The following is a 23,872-nucleotide window of genomic DNA, read 5'->3' on the forward strand; positions in this document are numbered from 1 at the left end:
GAATTTATAAGAGATCATATTGCATAATCTTATTTTATTATCAGTGTATTAAAACATTGCACTTATATGTTCATGAATAAAAATAATTTGCATTGCACTTCTTTGTCTATGCTCTGCTTGTTACATATTACTCACTATTATATGGGTGACGCTAGCAGTAGGCCTAGTACTGAAGTGCCAGTGGTTTTTAGATGAAACAAACAGACCTCCTCCACACGCCCCCTGCTGGTCAAACTTCTGTAAATGCAACGAATGTTTTTTTTTTTACAAACCAAAAAAGAAAGTTTTGTTTTACAAACTTTCTTGAACTTGAAAGTGTAAGCTATTAAATGCAATTTACAAACCATAAAAAATGGTGTCTGTCTGTTTAATATATATTTGCACCACGCTCCAAAACACTGAAAACAATATTCACGAAGGCTTCAAAGCTTCAGGAATTATTAAGCTAGGATGACCAGTCTACCCCGTTTTTTGGTGTCCCGTTCCTCATTTTACAGCACGTTAAAAAGAAAGACCGACAACGCTTGTGTGATATGAAGTGCTGCGCGCGCACGTGGACAGTGCCGTCATCAGCGTTCTGTTCACTGATTGGATACTGTTATTGTGTACGAGCCGAACAGGAACAGCACCACACAGTTAGTTAGCAGTGCGACTGAAACACTTCACATGATTGCCAGTCTGACCTCAAACCTGAGCAGGTGAACTGAGCCTAAATATTATACAGACCCACTGTAAACAAGGAGCTTCAGTGGCACGGGAGTGGCCCGCGAACATCAGGTATGCCATAACTCAACGCATACACGAGCTAGTGTTGACATGTAGTGTGCTGTCTTCTGTAAGAGTTAGTGCAGTTGTGCCATGTCATGGTGAGTACATGTTTCTAATCATTACATCACTGCAGCAGCGGGTTATGTTGTGTACAGTCTCATTCATTCATCTGCGAGTCTCTAAAGCCACTTCCCTTTCTCACTAGTACAAAGTCCGAGGAATGGAAGTTTAATAATATACGACGAGTCATTGACAAATAAAGGTTAAAACGGATGCAATGCTTATTCTTGAGTAATGAACAATGTTTAAACAAGTTTCAGTTGTTAAATAACATTTCAAAGTGTTTCAAATTCGTTTTTTTTTTTTACTGTTTTTATGTCAGACAGGCAGTACAACCAAATAGTTGTATATACTATAGTTGTACCACCTGACATTTAAAAAGTGTATCAACCTGGTAGGTTGAACCTATCCATACTTGAAATTAGCATTCATACTAAATATGTTTTATAGAATAAATGGATTTATGTCATGAATTTATCAAATTATTTAAAAAGGAATTAATGCACTTGGACACTCAAATATGCACGTCATGTCATTGACCCATAAACAAAAAATGATATTATCATTTCATGATATAATCTTTCCAATAAAAGAAAAACACATATCTGAAAGTCTGTATCTTACTTTAAAATACAGCTTTCTTGTGAAAATCTGTGGCATGCATAAGTAATGACTACAATGTGTTTCATTCTGATTGTAGATTCTCTGCTATGTCTGCCAAACTGGAGGATGTCCTGAAAGATGAAAACCTGATCAAAAATATAGAAGAGATCGCAAAAGACACAGCGCTTTTACATGGGGTGTTGATGCGGACCAAAGAAACGCCAAACTCTCCTGAAGTAAGAGCACGCCATTGTTTCATGTGCTTGAAAGAAATGTCATTTAGACATTTACGAGCACTGTTCATCCAAGCTGCAAAATCCCACAGAGGACAGTTTTGCATTGCAAATCGAGCTAAAGTAATGAAACTCATGCCACTATAAAGGCAGCGACAGGCTCTTTTCCCGTTCATGTAAGGTGGCACTGTAGACCTAACCCAGATCTAACCAAGACTCCTAGATAGCCAATTATTCCATAAATACAGGCAAAGATGATTTCAAATGAGCGTTAGCATTGAAACACAAACTGACATCTCGTCACAGAGTTTACCGTTGATTCACAGCCACGTCTGGAATTCTGTTTGTCCTACGGTCGTGTTTTGTTTCTGGATTATGGAGGGTTAGTTCTGCCCCGTTGAGTCGATGCCGAGCAGAAACCCCTCGCTCAGAGAATCAGGAGTGACTGAAGGGCTCTGCTGGTGTCCATACATGCCCAAATAAATGTGTGTTTGTTGACAGGTGGTGAGTTATGCACCGATCACGCTGTTCCCCACACCGGTGCCCACAGCACTCTTTCATCAGGCACTGGCAGTACAGACACATTTTAACCGGCTGGTGGACCGGGTGAGCCAGGATCCCACCTTTCTAGAAGAAACTCTGGCCAGGTATGATACAATTGCTCTATTGTTGGGATTTACTAAATTAATAAATGCATTTGTGAGTTGATAAATTAATAATTAATGTAAAATCGCAACAAATAAATAAAAGAATATCAATATAAAACACTAAAAAATAATAAATATTTTATTTTTACCTGCATTCCATGCATTACTACTGACATCAGAGAATCGTGAACGTGTAAATGTGAGATTTTTAGTTAATAATTCAAGAAAATATTTTAGGCCAAAGAGTTGTGGCTGACTTTTTTTTTTTTTAAGGAAGCCTTGCCCTGTTTAATTGCTAATTGAGTATCCTTTTTCTTTGTACATGGTTAAGCTTTACAATAAGGTTCATTAGTTAACAGTAGTTAATATATTAGCTGACATGAACTAACCATAAGCAATAATCTTTGTTAACTTTAGTTAAAGGATTAGTTCACCCAAAAATGAAAATTATGTTAGTAATTACTTAGTGAGACAGCTCTCAGATTTCATCAAAAATATCTTAATTTGTGTTCTGAAGACGAACGGAAGTCTTACGGGGTTGGAACAACATGAGGGGGAGTAATTACTGACAGAATTATCATTTTAATAAAAATCCAGCTGTTCATTGTCTGTTCATGTTAGTTCACAGTGCATTAACTAATGTTAACAAGATTTTAATAAAGTATTAGTAAATGTTGAAATTAACATTAACTAAGAATAATAAATGCTGTATAAGTGCAGTTCATTATTAGTTAATGCTAGCTAATGTAGTTAACTAATGTTAACCTTATACATTTTAATGGTGTTATTTAAATGTTCTCCTATCTTGTTACCTATCTCCTTATATCTTAATATGCACAGACAATCAAAATATTACTCTGATTGTTTTGTGAAATCATGACACTGTAATAACACTGACTCTGCAAATAGGATGAGGACAATCTGTCCGTCCAAACAATGGCAGTTTTTTTAAACTTGTTAGTATTTTGCAATTCCATCTAGTGCCACTAGAGGTATTATATGCCATATAATATTTATTTATTTACTCTTCAACAGCACTATCAAAGTTGACGATTTTACAGCCAGACTTTTCAGCATATACAAACAAGTTCAACAGGAACATCTACCCCAGGTATAATCATTTACCAGCGGTTTGTTGATTCATTTTTTTTAATCTACCATGTTACACATTAGAAACTTTTACTTCACTGTTCATGTTCTATTATAGATGTTGTACAGCTGACTTCATATAAACGTAACATTAATATAAACTAAGTGCACATGTTCTTTAGATACACATATTTAAACTATACAGTATCTCATGTCTTCCCCAAGTCAATAGTGCTGGGCCTGAATCGCTCCGATTACATGTTGGACCACAGACCAGGCGGCGGGACCGGGACGTCTCTAAAGCAGATTGAAATCAACACTATTGCTGCAAGTTTTGGCGGTCTTGCTTCTCGGACACCAGATGTCCATCGGTAAGTCTGGGCAAAGTGGTCAATTGAATCTCCGAAGAGCTCAAACAAAGTAACTCCACTAGAGGAGATTGTGTATTAAAATGCTGCACTGGTTTATAACTGAATGATGTTTGTCGTCAGTGCTGTGATCAACTGTTTCTCAATCCTGTAAGACACATTCTGAAGGTCGCAAACCTGTCAGAGGAGTGTGATCGTGTTCTGGACAACAACCCAGCGGCGGGTCTGGCGAGAGGTTTGGCCAAGGCCTGGCAGCTCTATGGATCTGAGAGGTGTGTTAAACACTCTGCCTTGAGTTGGACTTTTCAATGTTGTTGAATGAAGTCTCTTCTGCTCACCAAAGCTGCATTTATTTACAGCTGATGTTGTCCCTTACAGGGCTGTGGTTATGTTTCTGGTCGAGGATATTCAGAGGAATATTTATGACCATCGATACGTAGAGAATGAGCTGTGGAAAAGGTATGTAGTCAGATAGTTTGCTATAATCAGAATTCATTGTCAAGCTATTTTACATTAGTTAATATGTAACTACATTAGTAAGTACTGAGTAGCAGTCGTGAGCAACATGTACGTAATGTCTATACATATTCCACTGCCTGTTATTAATAATACATGTTAATAGTGGTGTTTGTGAAGCAAAGCATCTTTTATAGGGCCAAAAGTGATTATCTGTTGTGTTATATGTACAGAAATATTCCGGTAATAAGAAGACAGTTTGAAGATGTTTGCAGAACCGGATCTCTTGATCAGAGCAAGAGGCTCTTTGTGTGAGTGATTGTGATTCAGTATCACACATTTCTCATCTGTCCAACACATTAATATTAGCTTTGTAGAACACTTGAGAGCAATGTTTAGTCAAAACTAGGGGTGTAACAATATACCGTCACAATATATCGCAATACAAAAATGCAACAATATGTATCGTGGATAGTGACAATCTGTATTGTGTATAGTTCACCCAAAATAAAAATTCAAGTTTTCAGAGTTTTAGTGTCAGTGCTACATTATATAATGTTGAATATAATGTATAATAATGCAATGGGGGAATATTTGTGGCTCCTGATAATGCCAAATGTCTTATGTTACCAGTAAAAAGTGGCCTACGTTATTTTAAATATATTTAGTGAGTGACAGAGTGCAAGCATATTCGTCTAAAATAATTCTGTATTTTCAATTTCAGAATCATGAATATTTTTAATCTGGTGTCAATATTGTCCTGTGCATTGGGTTATCATCACCAATTCCAAACCTATTCATTTACACCAACATGTTATACCAAATTTAGCATTTAAATCAACAGTGCATTTTTTTGTCAACTTTTTATCATGTCTTGGAGTATCACGATAATATCGTATCGTGATATGTATCGAATCGTGACATGAGCGTATTGTTACACCCCTAGTCAAAACATTTACATGACTATTTTTTCCAACTTCAAGATTGAAATGTTGTCAACTGACAAACATGTCAATAAAGGCCTAATTTTTCAATTCCTGCAGAGATGGCCGTGAGATAGCCATTGTTTACTTCCGTAACGGATACATGCCCCAAAACTACACCTCAGAGCGGGTGAGGACATGGAAATGCATGGACATTCTCAGAAATGTATGTGGTGTGATCAGTTTTGAATGTTGAGTGTGAATCAAACCCGTATGTTTCAGAGCTGGGAGGCCCGTCTGATGATGGAGCGCTCTCTGGCCGTGAAGTGTCCCGACATCAGTACCCATCTCGCTGGAACTAAGAAGGTGCAGCAGGAGTTGGCCCGGCCGGGGGTTCTGGAGCGCTTCTTCCCTGACGAACCTGAAACAGTTGCTCAGATTCGGGCCACTTTCGCTGGGCTGTACACCCTGGACATGGTAGAGGAGCAACACTGTAGACGAGGGGTGCTGAATCCTGCTTGAGAAAACAGACCCTATGATCACATCCAACTCTACTGAAATTTAAAAATGACGATACCAGCATTTCCCTCTAGCATTTTGAGCACTGTTGAACAAATTCTTAAACACCTCTGATTGGCCATTGTTTTGACGCGCTTAACATATATGTCTCTGATTGGCCATTGTGTTGACGCGCTCAACATAGATGTCTCATATCTCATGTGACACTACAATATATAGATTTATGGAAAGATGGCACATCTGTATTTACACAGGAATCGCTATCATAAAGCTGCGGTCACATGATTATAGCACACAATTTCTACACACACTGCAACGCTCGTATCTGCTGCTTGTTGGCACAGAAATTACAAAAGTTTATTTTTCTTATTATTTTATTATAATGATATGCTAACCTTGTTAGGAACTAAACTTTTAGAAAGTTTGAAGGTCAGAAGCAGGATTGAGTACCACTGTTGACTTCTCAACGGTATTTTTATTTTTATGAAACCGATTTTAAATGGTCGACCTGTCTTTCCTCAGGGAGAAGACGGTGATAAAACGGTAGCAATGGCTTTGGCCAATCCTGATCAGTATGTGCTGAAACCTCAGAGGGAGGGAGGAGGTGAGTATTCACAAGTCATGTCCTGTGTACTCGCTCACATATATATCACAAACACTTGCTCAGAGGTTTCCTATGTCGCAGGCAACAACATTTACGGCAGTGAGATCTGTGAGGTGCTGGAGAACCTGAAGAACTCCAGTGAGAGGACAGCCTACATCCTGATGGACAAGATCCAGCCCGTCCCGGTCCAGAACTACCTGCTCCGGCCCGGAGCTCCTCTGAGACCGAACTCCTGTCTGAGTGAACTGGGAGCGTTCGGAGCCTATGTCAGGTGGGATCAGTGCTTCAACAAAACACATAGATCTTAAAAACACAGGGCCCTATCATACACCCGACGCAATGCAGCGCCAGGCGCGACGCAAGTGTGTTTTGCTAGATTCAGCCCGACGCAGTTATCATTTTCACATCCTGCGCCATGTTGTTTAAATAGCAAATGCATTTGCGCGCCCATGGGCGTGCTGGTCTGAAAACGAGGTGTGTTCCAGAGCTGAAACCTGGTCTAAAGACAATGGCGCAATATATTTTTTTTGTCATTTAAAGAGCACATTAGTAATATGCGCCTATAGGCGGGTGCACAATGCACACTTGTCCCATAGATAGTCTGCTTGCGTGCTTTAACGGAGCAGATCCAATTCCTCGCTAGAGAAGCGGTCAGTTTTTCCGCTTGCGAATTCCGCCATTTAAATAGCGAATCCGCCATGGCGCGAGCGCAACTGGCTTTTAAAGGGAATGGGAGATGAGACTCTGATTGGTTTATTCCACATTATGTCCAAAACACACCCATTACTCATTAAGAGAATAGGGACAACCCTTTTAGACCATGTGCTTAGATCGTTAAAATAGGGCCCAGTGTCACAGCAAATCACTGCATCTTTTTCACACACACAGGAAAGGCAAAGACGTGGTGTTTAATGAATGTGTGGGCCACCTGCTGAGGACCAAGAGCTCTGAGCACGCTGATGGGGGCGTTGCTGCAGGAGTAGCAGTGCTGGACAACCCACTGCTGGTCTGAACTACAGCACCACACACTGGACAGGAGGAGAATCACATACCACTGACTTCCCACGAGTCCTTCTTTGTCTGGCATCTGTTTTATATGAGATTAGTGTTGAATATTCCCTAAAGATGCCGTAGTGTCGATCAATGGGGAACCTTATGACTGAACCGCTGATTTTGTGTACATGTTTAATACCTCATTCAAGGATTCATTTGTTGGAGTGTGTGAGTAGTCAGTTGTTTTATAAAATATTTTTTTCAACGACATGTTTCTTTTTTCAGTTACATAAATTGGTAACTGATTTTATTAAACCACACAGGTAACTTTCCATTGTAACCAGCATTTATGGTCAAACAATCAGATAGTAGTTGATGATAATGTTTATGATCATGATAGTCTCAGTTAAAGCTGAATTGCAGCACAACTGTTTTCAACATTGATAATAAGAAGACATGTTTCTTGAGCAGAAAATCAGAATGTTGGAAGGATTTCTGAAGGATCATGTGACGCTAATCCGTGTATCATTCATTCAGTCGTTTTTTGTATTTCATATTTAAAGTAGAAAAATGAGAAAACGGTTCCTTTTTCATTTTTTTATAATAAAAAAATAATAATAAAAACACAACTCAGCTTGATTTTTCGTTCTGAGGTAGGAAAATGAATAAACAACTTGAATATTCGATTTCTACACATGGGCGGGAATGAAACGCCCCTACCTCGGAACTGAATGCTTGTTTTTCTTTTAAATTAAAAAACGAAAAATTAACCGTTTTCTCATTTTTCTACTTTCAATATGAAATCAAAAAACGACTGAACGAATGATACACGGATTGACGCTGAAGACTGAAATAATGATGCCGAAATGATCACAGGAATAAATTGCATTTTAAAATATATTAACATAGAAAACTTAATATGAATCGTAATATTTTCACAATATTACTGTTTTTACTGTACACCGTTTCATCAAATGAATGCAGTCTCAGTGAGCGTAAGAAACGTACTTCAAAAACATTACCAACCAAACTTTTGAACGGTTGAACTCTTGAACCAAACATTATGTAATTTTAACGAAATATTACAAAAATCATTGATTAAGATGTTTTAGAACCATTTACTGGAGATTATTTTTAGCATTCACAAATAAAGAAAAAATCTAATTCCACTCAAACATCTTTCTGAAATCCATGTTTATTTCAATCTCCACATTACAGCCACAAGAAATCACACTCTCATCACCAACCAACCAACCAAACGAAGTCAACACCGGAAAAACCTCCATCCTCTCGTTCATTCACTCAACTGTCACTGTCAACTTCCGAAAAACAATAATGGTTCCAATAAAGCAAGATAGTACAAAGATGATACAAGACATGCATCAAATCTCATCCAATGAACAATGAAAAAGTGAAAGGGCTTGACGCAATGACAAGACCTCAACAGTTAAACAAGGCAGAAAGAGAATCGTATGATGTATGTTTATGTTAAAGCTGTATTGAATAGCGGGATTATTGTAAAGATGCTTTTTGAACTCTGAAATGTTTCGAAAGTTACAAAGAGAGTAAGTGGAGTTTTTTTTTTTTTTTTTTTTTTCTTCGTTTTTTTTTAATACACATTTTCTTGGTTGTTTAGCTTAATATCCTGGCCGAAGAAGCAACAGGCATTCAGTGAAGTTAGAATAACGGGGAAAAGACAGATAAAGGTTCAGACGAACTAACATGAAGTCATCTATCGGAATGTGCAGGGCAGGAAGACGCAATGATCCACATAGCAACGTCCCTCCTCCTCACAATAATACACACACACACGGCATGATCGCGTATAAAACGCATCGATGCAAGCGTCAACTGAAAATGAAAACGAAAGAAAAAAAACACTGAGTGGTTCAAACTACTTGATATGAAAGAAAATAAAAGACCGAAAGAAGTTTGTGTGAGAAAAAAACGAACTCAGATCATAGGCGTTTCATTTTGTAGATTTTTTTACATTCATTCATGCTTCTTCCCCCCCCTCCCCCCGTTTCCCCTCAGCCTAAAATATACAATGATATTATATTCATTACTTTAAAACAAAAAAAAGTCATTTTCACTCTTATGATTTTTACTATTATATTATCAAAGTCTTGGCAAAGAAGCCTTGAAATTTATAAATGTATTTAACGCGTCACTGTCTGACCGCCTGATTTTTGATGCCTAAAATCGTCCCATGACTCTTTTCCTATGAAGAAAAACAATGTTTAACATGAGAAAGGATTTTTCGTATAAATCGAGACAGTGACGTTCCCTAAAAACGAGGCTGAAGGCCTGCAGTCGCATGTCGCCGTCATGAACCGCGAGGCCGTAAAGTACCGCCACGTAAGCTTATAGCTGCGAGGTCAGCGGAAAGACCCCGTCCCTGACCCGATGAAGAGAAGCACGGCGGTTTCGCTTTTTTTAAAAAAAACTTCAATTTCTGCGTATAAAAACGGTACATCAAAAATATACGTTTTGTGCAGTACAAGTTAGTGCAATTACATTTTTTCCCTCTTGTTCTTCTCATTGGCACTTAGTGAAGGTTACGATCATGAGAGGAACGCTCTTTCCTTTCTGACCACTAAAGAGAAGACAAAGCTGCTCTAAGCTGCGATTGGACAATATACTTTGATTGATAAGATTCGGTCATTTGGCAATTAGGCACTTGCCCAGTTGTTTCTTTGAACCTCTACATTTTGATTGCCAGTTTTGTTTGGTCTGATAACGAGATTTAATCTTCAACCTGGAAGGCGGAAAATAATGTGTCAAATGATTAGGATTAGAGTTTCTTTTCAAAGGAATAATTCACCCCAAAACTGAGTGAACTTTATCCTCCAAGGGTTATTCACTCAAAATTTGTAGTTCCAAAACATTTTTCAAAACACAAGAGAAGGTGAAATTTCGAAAAATTTATCTGTGGTGTTTTTGTCCATCCAATGAAAGTCAATGGGGTCCAATGTGAGGTTTCACCAAAATCATACAGATTTGGAACGAGATGAGGGTCACTAAACAATGACCGAATGTTAATTTTGGGGTGAACTATCCCTTTAACGATACAGATCACATTCACATGTCCAATGACTATCAGTGTTTCATTTCACTGCAAAAAAAGGATTTTCTAACTCAGTATTTTTGTTTTCCAGTATGAATATCTAAACATTATTTAAGTAATAGTTTAGGAAAATGAAAATCCTGTCATCATTTACTCACCCTCAAGTTGTTCCAAACCTGTATGAGTTTCTTTCATCTGTTGAACGCAAAAGAAGATATTTTGAAGAAAGTTGGTAACCAGACAGAGAGTTTTTTTTTGCTACTATGGAAGTCAATGGGTGCCGTCAACTGTCTGGTTACCGACATTCTTTAAAATATCTTCTTTTGTGTTCAACAGAACAAAGAAACTCGCACAGGTTTGGAACAACTTGAGAGTGTGTAACTATCGCTTTAAATCAAGATATATTTACTTGAGAAGCAACATAATTGAATCGTCATGTTTTCTGAAAAAACATCAAGTGAGTTTACGCTTAAAACAAGTGGGGTAAAACAAGAATATTGCTTTTCTGAAACATATTTTTCAGAAATGAACACTTAACATCAGGTCATTTCCATTCTTAAGTAAGTGTATCTTGATTCAAGAGTTTTTAGATATTAGTAATGGAAAACAAGCCGAAAATACAAAGCAAATCATTTTTGGCAGTGTAACAGCTCAGAGCTGCTTGGCTCATATTGAGAGGGTCTGTTTACATGAAGACGTCACATGATCACCTCCATATGAAAAGAAAGCACAGTGGAAGACATCTACATGTTAACAGAGCAAGCGTTTCCTTGACGTGAATAATATCCATAAGCTGAACGAGAAGCGAATAATTCCTTAGGAAGCACAATGTGGCCCGAAATTGCCACAAAGACTCCGCGATCGTGTGTTTGTGTGGAAAACACTTGATTTATGGATCACATTAGACTGGGATGTCCTGTTGGGATGACGGTTAAATCTGAAGTGTGGCTGGTTAAAGTGCCTGCCATTGAATTAATACTGTGGACTGACAGGAATAAACCTCATAGCTTATAAAGAGGCAGTTGATCTGTGAGGGACAGAATGGTTTCGGTGCGTAAGCGCAGAGAGAGGCCATTTTACATTCCTGCACTCGCGCTGCTCGCGCTGAAGTACACAGAGGTCTCTCTCCGTAAGGCTCATTCTTGTTTAGAGGTATTACTTTAGCAATGTGTGTCGAAACAGTTCTTGACTATTAAGCGGAAACGCTCACCGTGTACGCGAACGCGCCGATCCCAATGCTAAACTGCACTCTGCTTTATCGAAATAGAAAACTAAATGATTTTCATGGCCGTTAAAAGTGCTTGAAGGCAAAATAAAGCGTTGAGTCCAGAAACAGTTCGATTTTGAAGCTTAGGCTAAATGACGTCCGTAAATGAATTTTGAGATTCTCGTGTAAGAGGGTTAACTGTTTAAAATACTCAATACCCAGTCAAAATAGCTTACAGAGTTTTAAACAGTTAAAAAAAACTGCTATGTATAAAGTCTGCCACACTTAAAATCATGGAAAATCGTTAGCTGTATTCCACAAAAACATGAAAGTAAAATAAACTGCCTGAAAAATCTGCTTTGATTGTTTCATTTCTGGATTACTTGTGAAAAAGTAACTTGTTTTTGCCTTAATACGCAATGCAGCAAAAGCCAATAAGCTTTTTTTCCCCAAAGTATTTTCCTCTTTTTTGCTTTTTATCAGTTTTTTAATCTGAATAGCAGTCTCGTTGTTCCACTATGGAAGCGGTAGGAAAAGAGCACCCCCTTGTGGCCTGGAGGAATGAGTGACATTTAAAAGGCCACACGCCTCAGACGGCTCATCAAGTCCCCCTGTGAGAGTGTGCAGGAGATATCGGTGCTCAGTCCGTGGAACAGGCGCAATAAAAGAGCACGTTTCGAAGCGGGCTAAAGGATAAAGCTCAGTCAGTGAAGCGCTGGCAGGCCTTCTTCCAACGGCACGCTGTGCACCACAGGTCCCTCTTCTCCATGCCGTACACCTTTCGGCACTTCTTGGCTTCGCCGCGTGGTTTCCTGGGGAAATAGTTCACATAGTTTGGGTTAGCTGTGATGCAAGGCTCCAAAATCATCACGCAGGCATGAGCCCGGCCGGCGGACGGGTTACCTGGTTCCAGTGGTGGCTTTGGAAGCGGAGGTGTTGTTGGTGTGTGCTTTGCTGACAGTGGTGTGGTTAACAGGTTGTCTCTTCTCTCCGATGCTCACAGTGCGGATTTGAGTCATCGGGCCCTGCAAAGGCATTATATGTTAAAGGTGATCTGTCCAACACAAAAGCACAACCAAATACACAAGAAGTGAAGACGTGCTTACATCACAGCTGACACTTCTACCATTCAGAAGTTTGGGGTCGGTAAGATTTCTGAATGTTACCGTTTTATTCTAGCTTCATGAATTCTTTTTGTATCAACTCTTGAATGTGGGTAAGTTTAATAAAAAAAGCAACATTTTGAGCAAAAAGCTGAGAAAATCACGTTTGTGTCAAAGAAATACTCCTGTGATTTTTCAGCATCATTACTCCAGTCTTCAGTGTCACATGATCCTTCGGAAATCATTCTAATATGATGATTTGATACTCGAGAAACATTTCTGATTATTATCAATGTTGAAAACAGTTGTGCTGCTTCGTATTTTTGTGGAAACCATGATACATTTTTTTCCAGGATTCTTTGAAAGTTTAAAAGAACAGCGTTTATTTGAAATAGAAATGGTTTGTAGCATTATAAATGTCTTTACTGAATGAATGGTTGTGAGGGAGCGTGAAGAATCATTTTCACACATGAATTGACACTCTGAGGTCAGACCTTAAATTCACTGAAAGTCTTTGGGATGTGCTGGAGGAGACTGTACAGAGCGCTGGACTCTTGCCAAGATCTTGACCTAAAATTGATGCACTTCTTGATGGAAATAAATGTTGTGATGTTATTTCCATCAAGAAGTGCATCCATTTTTGGTCAAGATCTTGTGTGAAAATGATTCTTCATGCCATTCTCCCAACCATTCTTGAATCTTGACATTGTCATCCTGAAATATGGCCATGATGTGTCTTCCTACATGGTTGTTTAAGAAATGAAAAGCTACACACTCCATCAATTAGGGTTAGAAGAACTGCTGCCAAATATATAACATGCTGTAAACATATGAATCACTGCAATAATGATCCAATCATAGACTCTTAAGCATTTGCTAATTTAAATCCAAACAGCGACCAGGCAGTGTGAGATTTATGCAGTTGTCAACCTGTAACGGGTTTGGAAGCTACTTTCTGCGTTTTGCAAAAGCATCTGAGACAGGAAACCAAAAGTCATGCAAGTGCAACTTCTGAAAGACCCCAAGAGACAGAGAAAGACAAGCTGGGAGTGACAAATGAGACTCAACCAAGCTTACAGGATCACTGCCCTTTCAACGTTTAGTGAGCTCAGTCTTTCACAAGATGATAAACGCTGTTGACTGAGTCTCTGAGAGAGAGACTGTGAGAAAACAAGAAAGAGAGAGAAAGAAAGTAGCCATCTCACCGGTAGACCTTTATATATGACAGGGGGCGACTGCCAGGATACACTAATCCTATCCTCACTGTGAGGCGGTTCAGAGGGCATGCTGGGAATGCTGACAGGGGTTGTAGCCTGAAAAACAGTGTGTGTAAGAGGCGGTATTAGCAAAGCCAGCGGAAAGATGAAGAGAAAACACTGTTAAGTACATCCACAACCCAGCGATAGCCAAGAAGAGCTGCCTCAAAGACTCGATCATGACAAGCCATTAGAAATGAGACGGTCTGGTACTCAACCTATCCAACCTGGTCCTGAAACCACAGCCTTTGCTGACCTCATCACACTGACCCATAAATACATCAACAAAATAGACTCCAGCAATTAAAGAGACACATGTGTATGCAGAAGTCTGGCTTTGATATTGAACAGAGCCCTAAATATGGTGCGCGAGCAAAGGTCAAATATATAAATCTCTGACCGTTTGAAAGATTTTAGAAAGGTCATTCATTCCGTTTGGACAGAATTTCTCAAGAAACTCCTGCAAAGTCCTGTAAAAATGTCTAAACATCCTTAAAACAGTGCACTTGCAAGAATATATATTGAATTTGGTTTCTTACTGATTTGGCAAATGGTTTTTAAATAATAAACCCAACAAAATTCAATGAGGTTTAGGTACATGTCATATTTATCCCCCCGCCCCCTCGTTTTTAAGACCGTTAAGATTATTTGCATTGATATTATTGCCGACAGTTAAGCAGAATTCCTCCCAAAATTCTCATAACTGTAATGCCATTGTATTTAAACATCATGGTAGTATTAGTTTATGCTTTTGTATATTTATGGTAGCATGTTTATGCTTTAATGCTCTAACAATTACTGTATTACAGTATCTTTTTGTAATACAGAACAATTAATTTGTTACCATAGTGAGAATCTAATAAGAATCACAGAGAATAATAAAAATTACAGTTTATTTAAAGGGACAGTTCACTCAAAAATGAAAATTCTGTCATCATTTACTTACAACCACTTGAATCCATTCAACCACTTGATTCATAAGGATTATTTTTACGATGTCTTTTTGTCAAAGGTTTGGTATGGACAGAAATATTAAATTCATTTGTGCTCCAAAGATGAACAGATGGATTATGGGTTTGAAACATTAGGGTGAGAATTTTTGGGTGAACTATCCCTAATGAGAATATAATTAAACTGCAATTAATTGTCATGAAAGTAATGAAAAATGAGGTTTCATATTCTTCAAACAAAATGTAATATCGTATTTCTTTCTTTTGATTTTGGGTTTATAGTCATAAAGCTTTGTTGACTCTGACCCTGATGGTGGGAGATTAGAGTTGCATTAATAACTAAAACAGAGCCTTGCGTGGGGGATCTGAAAGAATATGATGTTCTCAAAGTAAATACAGATTGACAAAAGGAGAGAGTGCATGAAGACTTCATCACTACACCTCAAACCCATTACATGACACACACACTCCAATGAGTGCAGATAGACGTGAGTGGGTGTTCAATAAGATGTCTAGACGCAGTGAAGAGCGATGTTACCTGGTAAGCGTGGTCAGTGCGGATGTGACACAGCGCCGACGGTGCTGATTGGCTGAGTGGGGTGTGGATCATGCGGGCGGGCTCAGATCGAGACGCATCACAAGTCAGGACTGGGAAGACGGGGGCCGGCCCGGACGTAGTAGGAGAGGTGGGCGTGAGGTTGGACAGCCCCTCCGAAAGAGTGTCCATGTTGACCTCGATTTCAGAGTAGTAGAAATCCTCCTCTCCGTCGCTGTAGTCAGAATCTCCATTTCGTCTGAAAACACACAACACTAAAACTTAGGACAGCCTCCTTAGAACGGCAGGCTCAGTGCTCTTGTGCACGCGTCACCAGGCAGCCGGCAGGGGGCAGCAGTGCCAGCATCATAACCGAGGCTTGATTTACATGGGATGGTCAGGTAGCAACAAGAGGCTATAAAAACACTCTTACTACTTCCATCAGAATGTGGTTCCCTCTCTACCTCCAGTTATGGTGCTCAGAAAGGGAAGAGCACCCTGAGCTGCCTCATCCTTAGAGACTGACAGACAAACTGAGCCCTTCATAAGGACATAATCATCTCCGCCTCAAAAGCTTTAACCCTCACGTTAGGTTGGAATTCTGTGCACTCCCCTTATGGTCCGGGTCAAATTGACCCACATTGGATTCAATACAATTCCTCAAAAAAATCACACTATGAAAAACAACAAAGATTCAGGTTCAAACTGTAAACTTTTAATATCAACATTTGTCAAATATTCCAAAAAATATATATCTGAAGGTGTGATTTAATGAAAATGTTTTTTAACCATTTTTTAAAACTATTTAAAATTTGAATATACGTTATATTTATATATATTTGCAAATATATTTTTTTAACTTTTTTTTTTTTTTTTTTTGCTTAGATAACTGAACAATTAATCAATTAATCTGAGCTAATTTTTCCTGCTGTCTATGTCGAAGTCTCAATATATTTCAGATATCTTGAATATATAAATGAGAGCTTATTTTACTATCTGTGTCTGTCAAAAATTTTCATTTGTAATTTGCAATTAATTCTGAACACCATGATTTAGCTTTTTCAAGTGTGTTTGGTTTGGGTTAGAGCACTTTTAGATACACTTACACTTTAGAACTGGAGTTGATGCCCTGACATACATAAAATAAATGTTTTTATTTTGTGTCTGTACAGTTGCTTTTGAATAGCTGCCTATGATGGTCAAATTGACCTGCGAACATCACAAACGTAATAGTAATTTTGTTTGTATATGTAAAAAAAAAAAACACCAGCATGTTGAAACTTTGCATGCATGTTCATGATGATAAATGTGAAAAAGTCACAAAATATCAACAAAAAAAAAAGGTTTAATATTATTTCAGGTAGCTTGAAAAATAAATGATAGGTAATTTTTACCATCTGTGGCTGACAAAATATTTTTCTGTATTGAAATAAGTGTGGAAAACCTAATTTTTTAGCTTCATAAGGTAGTAAAAAAATAAAATAACAAAATATAACCAAGAAATGTTATTATTTTGGGTCCGTACAGTAGCCTTAGAGCGTTAAAATATGCGGGTCAAATTGACCCGTGAACATCACGAAAGGAACAGTAATTTTGTTTGTATATGTCAAAAAACACCAGCATGTTGAAACTTTGCATGCATGTTCATGATGATAAATGAGAAAAAGCCATAGGTTAACCAGTATTTCCAACAACTAGAAAATCTAAACGGGTCAAATTGACCCGCAACATAACACAAGGGTTAAAAGTTAACTTTACATTTACTAAAAAGAGAGCCAATATGTCCTATGTTGAAGACTTTTAACACTGTATCCTGTGCTTTTTTTAATGTTAAAAGAATTTAATGCGAGTTTGAATATCATTTTGCGTGCCCTTTATAGCTGTACTGAAAGCAACAGATCAGATCTTGAAAATAAAAGGAAACAAGAACGTTAAACAAACAAGTGAGTTCTATGACAAAGATTCTTTCAGTCACTCAGTATGTATTTTTAAAGGAATAGTTGACCCAAAAGTTACAAATCTGTCATCATTTACTCACCCTCATGTCGTTCCAAACCTGTAAGACTTTCGTTCATCTTCAGGACCCAAATGAAGATATTTTTGATGAAATTTGAGAGATTTCTGTCCCTCCATTGACAGCTACACAACTACTACTTTGACGCTTCAAATAGTTTATAAAGAAATCGTACGTAAAACTAATCCATATGAATTGAGTGGTTTAGTTCAAATTTTCTGAAGACTTGATCGCTTTATATGATGAACAGATTGAATTTAGGCTTTTATTCACATATTCATCAACTCACACATCAGTTGTGGTAAACGGAAGCTCAAGCATTTTCCGCTTGACGTGCGAGAACCAATGAGGTTCATTCTTGTGTTACGCAGCTCGTTTGAGCTTCAGCAAGAACCAATGAGGTTCATTCCCGTGTTACGCAGCACGTTTGAGCTTCAGCAAGAACCAATGAGGTTCATTCCCGTGTTACGCAGCACGTTTGAGCTTCAGCAAGAACCAATGAGGTTCATTCTCGTGTTACGCAGCACGTTTGAGCTTCAGCAAGAACCAATGAGGTTCATTCTCGTGTTACGCAGCACGTTTGAGCTTCCTCAAGAACCAATGAGGTTCATTCTCGTGTTACGCAGCACGTTTGAGCTTCAGCAAGAACCAATGAGGTTCATTCCCGTGTTACGCAGCACGTTTGAGCTTCAGCAAGAACCAATGAGGTTCATTCTCGTGTTACGCAGCACGTTTGAGCTTCCTCAAGAACCAATGAGGTTCATTCTAGTGTTACGCAGCACGTTTGAGCTTCAGCAAGAACCAATGAGGTTCATTCTCGTGTTACGCAGCACGTTTGAGCTTCAGCAAGAACCAATGAGGTTCATTCTCGTGTTACGCAGCACGTTTGAGCTTCAGCAAGAACCAATGAGGTTCATTCCCGTGTTACGCAGCACGTTTGAGCTTCAGCAAGAACCAATGAGGTTCATTCTCGTGTTACGCAGCACGTTTGAGCTTCAGCAAGAACCAATGAGGTTCATTCTCGTGTTACGCAGCACGTTTGAGCTTCCTCAAGAACCAATGAGGTTCATTCTCGTGTTACGCAGCACGTTTGAGCTTCTGCAAGAACCAATGAGGTTCATTCTCGTGTTACGCAGCACGTTTGAGCTTCAGCAAGAACCAATGAGGTTCATTCTAGTGTTACGCAGCACGTTTGAGCTTCAGCAAGAACCAATGAGGTTCATTCTCGTGTTACGCAGCTCGTTTGAGCTTCTGCAAGAACCAATGAGGTTCATTCTCGTGTTACGCAGCTCGTTTGAGCTTCAGCAAGAACCAATGAGGTTCATTCTCGTGTTACGCAGCACGTTTGAGCTTCTGCAAGAACCAATGAGGTTCATTCTCGTGTTACGCAGCACGTTTGAGCTTCAGCAAGAACCAATGAGGTTCATTCTCGTGTTACGCAGCTCGTTTGAGCTTCTGCAAGAACCAATGAGGTTCATTCTCGTGTTACGCAGCTCGTTTGAGCTTCAGCAAGAACCAATGAGGTTCATTCCCGTGTTACGCAGCACGTTTGAGCTTCAGCAAGAACCAATGAGGTTCATTCTCGTGTTACGCAGCACGTTTGAGCTTCAGCAAGAACCAATGAGGTTCATTCTCGTGTTACGCAGCACGTTTGAGCTTCCTCAAGAACCAATGAGGTTCATTCTCGTGTTACGCAGCACGTTTGAGCTTCAGCAAGAACCAATGAGGTTCATTCCCGTGTTACGCAGCACGTTTGAGCTTCAGCAAGAACCAATGAGGTTCATTCTCGTGTTACGCAGCACGTTTGAGCTTCAGCAAGAACCAATGAGGTTCATTCTCGTGTTACGCAGCACGTTTGAGCTTCCTCAAGAACCAATGAGGTTCATTCTCGTGTTACGCAGCTCGTTTGAGCTTCTGCAAGAACCAATGAGGTTAATTCTCGTGTTACGCAGCTCGTTTGAGCTTCAGCAAGAACCAGTGAGGTTCATTCTCGTGTTACGCAGCACGTTTGAGCTTCTGCAAGAACCAATGAGGTTCATTCTCGTGTTACGCAGCACGTTTGAGCTTCAGCAAGAACCAATGAGGTTCATTCTCGTGTTACGCAGCTCGTTTGAGCTTCTGCAAGAACCAATGAGGTTCATTCTCGTGTTACGCAGCTCGTTTGAGCTTCAGCAAGAACCAATGAGGTTCATTCCCGTGTTACGCAGCACGTTTGAGCTTCAGCAAGAACCAATGAGGTTCATTCGCGTGTTACGCAGCTCGTTTGAGCTTCTGCAAGAACCAATGAGGTTCATTCTCGTGTTACGCAGCACGTTTGAGCTTCAGCAAGAACCAATGAGGTTCATTCTCGTGTTACGCAGCTCGTTTGAGCTTCAGCAAGAACCAATGAGGTTCATTCCCGTGTTACGCAGCACGTTTGAGCTTCAGCAAGAACCAATGAGGTTCATTCTCGTGTTACGCAGCTCGTTTGAGCTTCAGCAAGAACCAATGAGGTTCATTCCCGTGTTACACAGCACGTTTGAGCTTCAGCAAGAACCAATGAGGTTCGTTCCCGTGTTACGCAGCACGTTTGAGCTTCAGCAAGAACCAATGAGGTTCATTCGCGTGTTACGCAGCTCGTTTGAGCTTCTGCAAGAACCAATGAGGTTCATTCTCGTGTTACGCAGCACGTTTGAGCTTCAGCAAGAACCAATGAGGTTCATTCTTGTGTTACGCAGCTCGTTTGAGCTTCAGCAAGAACCAATGAGGTTCATTCCCGTGTTACGCAGCACGTTTGAGCTTCAGCAAGAACCAATGAGGTTCATTCTCGTGTTACGCAGCACGTTTGAGCTTCAGCAAGAACCAATGAGGTTCATTCTCGTGTTACGCAGCTCGTTTGAGCTTCAGCAAGAACCAATGAGGTTCATTCCCGTGTTACGCAGCACGTTTGAGCTTCAGCAAGAACCAATGAGGTTCATTCTAGTGTTACGCAGCTCGTTTGAGCTTCTGCAAGAACCAATGAGGTTCATTCTCGTGTTACGCAGCACGTTTGAGCTTCAGCAAGAACCAATGATGTTCATTCTCATGTTACGCAGCACGTTTGAGCTTCTGCAAGAACCAATGAGGTTCATTCTCGTGTTACACAGCACGTTTAAGCTTCCTCAAGAACCAATGATGTTCATTCTCATGTTACGCAGCACGTTTGAGCTTCTGCAAGAACCAATGAGGTTCATTCTCGTGTTACGCAGCACGTTTGAGCTTCAGCAAGAACCAATGATGTTCATTCTCGTGTTACGCAGCACGTTTGAGCTTCCTCAAGAACCAATGAGGTTCATTCTCGTGTTACGCAGCACGTTTGAGCTTCTGCAAGAACCAATGAGGTTCATTATCGTGTTACGCAGCACGTTTGAGCTTCCTCAAGAACCAATGAGGTTCATTCTCGTGTTACGCAGCACGTTTGAGCTTCTGCAAGAACCAATGAGGTTCATTATCGTGTTACGCAGCACGTTTGAGCTTCAGCAAGAACCAATGAGGTTCATTCTCGTGTTACGCAGCACGTTTGAGCTTCAGCAAGAACCAATGAGGTTCATTCTCGTGTTACGCAGCACGTTTGAGCTTCCTCAAGAACCAATGATGTTCATTCTCATGTTACGCAGCACGTTTGAGCTTCAGCAAGAACCAATGAGGTTCATTCCCGTGTTACGCAGCACGTTTGAGCTTCAGCAAGAACCAATGAGGTTCATTCTCGTGTTACGCAGCTCGTTTGAGCTTCTGCAAGAACCAATGAGGTTCATTCTCGTGTTACGCAGCTCGTTTGAGCTTCAGCAAGAACCAATGAGGTTCATTCTAGTGTTACGCAGCACATTTGAGCTTCCTCAAGAACCAATGAGGTTCATTCTCGTGTTACGCAGCACGTTTGAGCTTCAAGAACCAATGAGGTTCATTCCCGTGTTACGCAGCACATTTGAGCTTCAGCAAGAACCAATGAGGTTCATTCTCGTGTTACGCAGCTCGTTTGAGCTTCTGCAAGAACCAATGAGGTTCATTCTAGTGTTACGCAGCTCGTTTGAGCTTCTGCAAGAACCAATGAGGTTCATTCTCGTGTTACGCAGCACGTTTGAGCTTCAGCAAGAACCAATGAGGTTCATTCTCGTGTTACGCAGCTCGTTTGAGCTTCAGCAAGAACCAATGAGGTTCATTCTCGTGTTACGCAGCTCGTTTGAGCTTCTGCAAGAACCAATGAGGTTCATTCTCGTGTTACGCAGCTCGTTTGAGCTTCTGCAAGAACCAATGAGGTTCATTCTCGTGTTACGCAGCACGTTTGAGCTTCAGCAAGAACCAATGAGGTTCATTCTCATGTTACGCAGCTCGTTTGAGCTTCAGCAAGAACCAATGAGGTTAATTCTCGTGTGTTATGCAGGTTCGGTTGAGCTTCTGTTTATGTTCGCTGATCAATGTTTATATGTTATTAAAAGCCTAAATTAAAGCTGTTAATCATTTAAAGCAATATTGTCTCTTCAGAAAATTTGGACTAAACCGCTCAATTCATTAGTTCTGTCAGGACCACTATCGTCAAGTACGATTGACAATAAGCATACAGTTAGGATTGGCAGTATGGTTCTGTTCTGGGCAATAACCCCCCTTAGGGTAACAGAACAGAACCAACATGAATGTATTGCAGATATCAGTAATTCAAGATGTTAAAGTACAACATAATTAAAGAATTTATTCTAATTCAAGGGGAATCAGAATGCCATTCTGACTGACGAGAGGAGGAGCTTGGGGTGGAGGAGGGTAATCAGCTCCTGAGAAACGTGATAGCTGCTGATAATACTGAAGGAGCTTATATATGTATATACGGTGATAGGTGTCGTATTCCTATAGGTAGATGTGGATCAGCTGAGAGTGCGAGCTTGACTAACGTGACCTGCCAGAACTGACGCTATGCTTAATTTTTACGATATCTTTATGAACTTTTTGAAGCGTCAATATGGTAGCTGTCAATGGAGGGACAGAAAGCTCCCAGATTTAATCAAAAAGATCTTCATTTGTGTTCCGAAGATGAACGAAATTGTATGTTTTGGAACGACATGAGGGTGAGTAATGACAGAATTTTCATTTTTGAGTGAACTATTCCTTTTAACAATGTTAAATCGATGTAATATTTATGAATTCATTGTGAGTGCAGTGCGCTTGCATAGAGACTCAGCCCACATGCTCTTCTGATTGGCTGTGATTTTTGATTGAATTTGTCACGTCTTGTAGTCGAGTCACGTCTAGTTTGGGCAGACAAATTTCTTGTGTAAATGTTCAAACTGCAGAACAAACATGTTCATCTATTGCATGCGTGATTTGTCTGACTGACGCTTACCCGAGGTGGACGGTGCGGATGTGGCGCTGGATCCCTGAGGAGGTGCTGAGGACTTTTTCACAGTTCTTCCACAGACACTTAAACATCACCTTCATGGAGTTCTGGAACAAACAAAAAACATACGATTAACGTTTTATAAAGGGCATGCCGGTGCTTCCGAAGATGCTAAAGTTTGAAAGGCAGCCAATCACAGATCCATATGCAAATTTCACAATGACATCTTTCAGTAATATTTAGATTTTTGAGTATTCTATTTTATCAAGTCAATGGGAGATTTTCAAACTTGAATCTTATATTTCTTAAAAAGCTCATTAAAGACCAAAATAGACAGCACACCTAAGGCTACAAAACAAAGTTTGAATGCCTGAGAAATGCCTAAGGAACATCAATACAGTTCTGCCTTAGAGCTATAAACCTACTTTTAAAAAAAAATGAATAAAGAGAGAATAATAATTAGTAAGTGAATCTTTAAAAAGAGATCTGGTCTATTTGCAGTCAAGGCCGCTATCTGCAGTGATTCAGAGGTCTGATTGCATAAGCCTCATGAAATTCCCTTCAGCCCACTGCTGCCCCAAAGGCATGAAGGCTCCTCACTGCTGCAGTCAAACAACTATTACATGTACAGCACTGCCAGGTGACGGCATGCGTGTGTCATGTGTGGGAGATTCACACCTCCTGTGCTGTTCTTTCACGTTCACCAGCGCTTCAAGTGTATTTTGTTTCTCCTCTCGCTCTGAATCTCATCTGTGTTTATCTAACATACTTGATTTCTGTGTTTCTGTAGGTGATTCAAAAAAAAATGAATCAGTCTCTCACACACTTCACTGCGATTTTTACTTCATATCCAATGTCCAAAGATAACACTCAACAAGTGCCAAAATGGAGTAAAACTACATGATTAAATAAAATAAAATTGTAATGTATTCCTGTGATGGTAAATTAGAATTTTCAGCATCACTACTACAGTCTTCAGTCACATGATCAATTTTTGATATCATTCTTATTATTATCATTAATGTTGAAAACAACTGTGCTGTGCAATATTTTTATGGAAACTGTAATAAAAAGTTTTTTTTTTTTTAGGATTATTTGATGAATAAAGTTCAACAAAACAATATTTATTTGAA

At 39.6% G+C, this 23,872-nt stretch overlaps 3 protein-coding genes across 4 annotated transcripts in view; 2 read left to right on the forward strand and 1 right to left on the reverse strand.

The window, feature by feature from the left end:
* The first annotated feature begins 581 nt into the window (after positions 1-581).
* On the forward strand, positions 582-10,279 carry gss (glutathione synthetase). The gene is made up of 14 exons (XM_079849817.1): positions 582-777; positions 1,529-1,667; positions 2,166-2,311; positions 3,347-3,422; positions 3,626-3,771; positions 3,924-4,040; positions 4,147-4,227; positions 4,458-4,535; positions 5,268-5,337; positions 5,430-5,624; positions 6,189-6,270; positions 6,352-6,541; positions 7,159-7,668; positions 7,715-10,279. Exons 2-13 carry the CDS (start codon positions 1,539-1,541, stop codon positions 7,280-7,282), a joined length of 1,434 nt encoding a protein of 477 aa, XP_079705943.1. The 5' UTR covers positions 582-777; positions 1,529-1,538; the 3' UTR covers positions 7,283-7,668; positions 7,715-10,279.
* The window catches only part of slc2a4rg (SLC2A4 regulator), a 70,339-nt gene continuing 56,171 nt past the window's right edge, over positions 9,705-23,872 (reverse strand). Inside the window, exons 5-9 of one of the 2 annotated variants that reach the window (XM_079849818.1) lie at positions 22,746-22,846; positions 15,385-15,640; positions 13,846-13,953; positions 12,441-12,562; positions 9,705-12,349 (exon numbers count right to left, since the gene is read on the reverse strand). In XM_079849818.1, coding sequence (XP_079705944.1) covers positions 12,238-12,349; positions 12,441-12,562; positions 13,846-13,953; positions 15,385-15,640; positions 22,746-22,846 — 699 coding nt within the window. In that variant the 3' untranslated portion in view covers positions 9,705-12,237. The remainder of the gene's footprint in view (positions 12,350-12,440; positions 12,563-13,845; positions 13,954-15,384; positions 15,641-22,745; positions 22,847-23,872) is intronic. The other variant, XM_079849819.1, reaches the window with a different exon arrangement.
* LOC307145829 (uncharacterized protein) lies at positions 16,267-22,439 on the forward strand (the record flags this gene model as incomplete). Its single annotated transcript, XM_079849423.1, has 4 exons — positions 16,267-18,867; positions 19,429-20,805; positions 20,959-21,312; positions 22,436-22,439. Exons 1-4 carry the CDS (start codon positions 17,741-17,743, stop codon positions 22,437-22,439), a joined length of 2,862 nt encoding a protein of 953 aa, XP_079705549.1. The 5' UTR covers positions 16,267-17,740.

This window comes from Squalius cephalus, assembly GCF_949319135.1.
Source record: "Squalius cephalus genome assembly, chromosome: 18".
In the NCBI taxonomy this organism is placed as follows: domain Eukaryota; kingdom Metazoa; phylum Chordata; class Actinopteri; order Cypriniformes; family Leuciscidae; genus Squalius; species Squalius cephalus.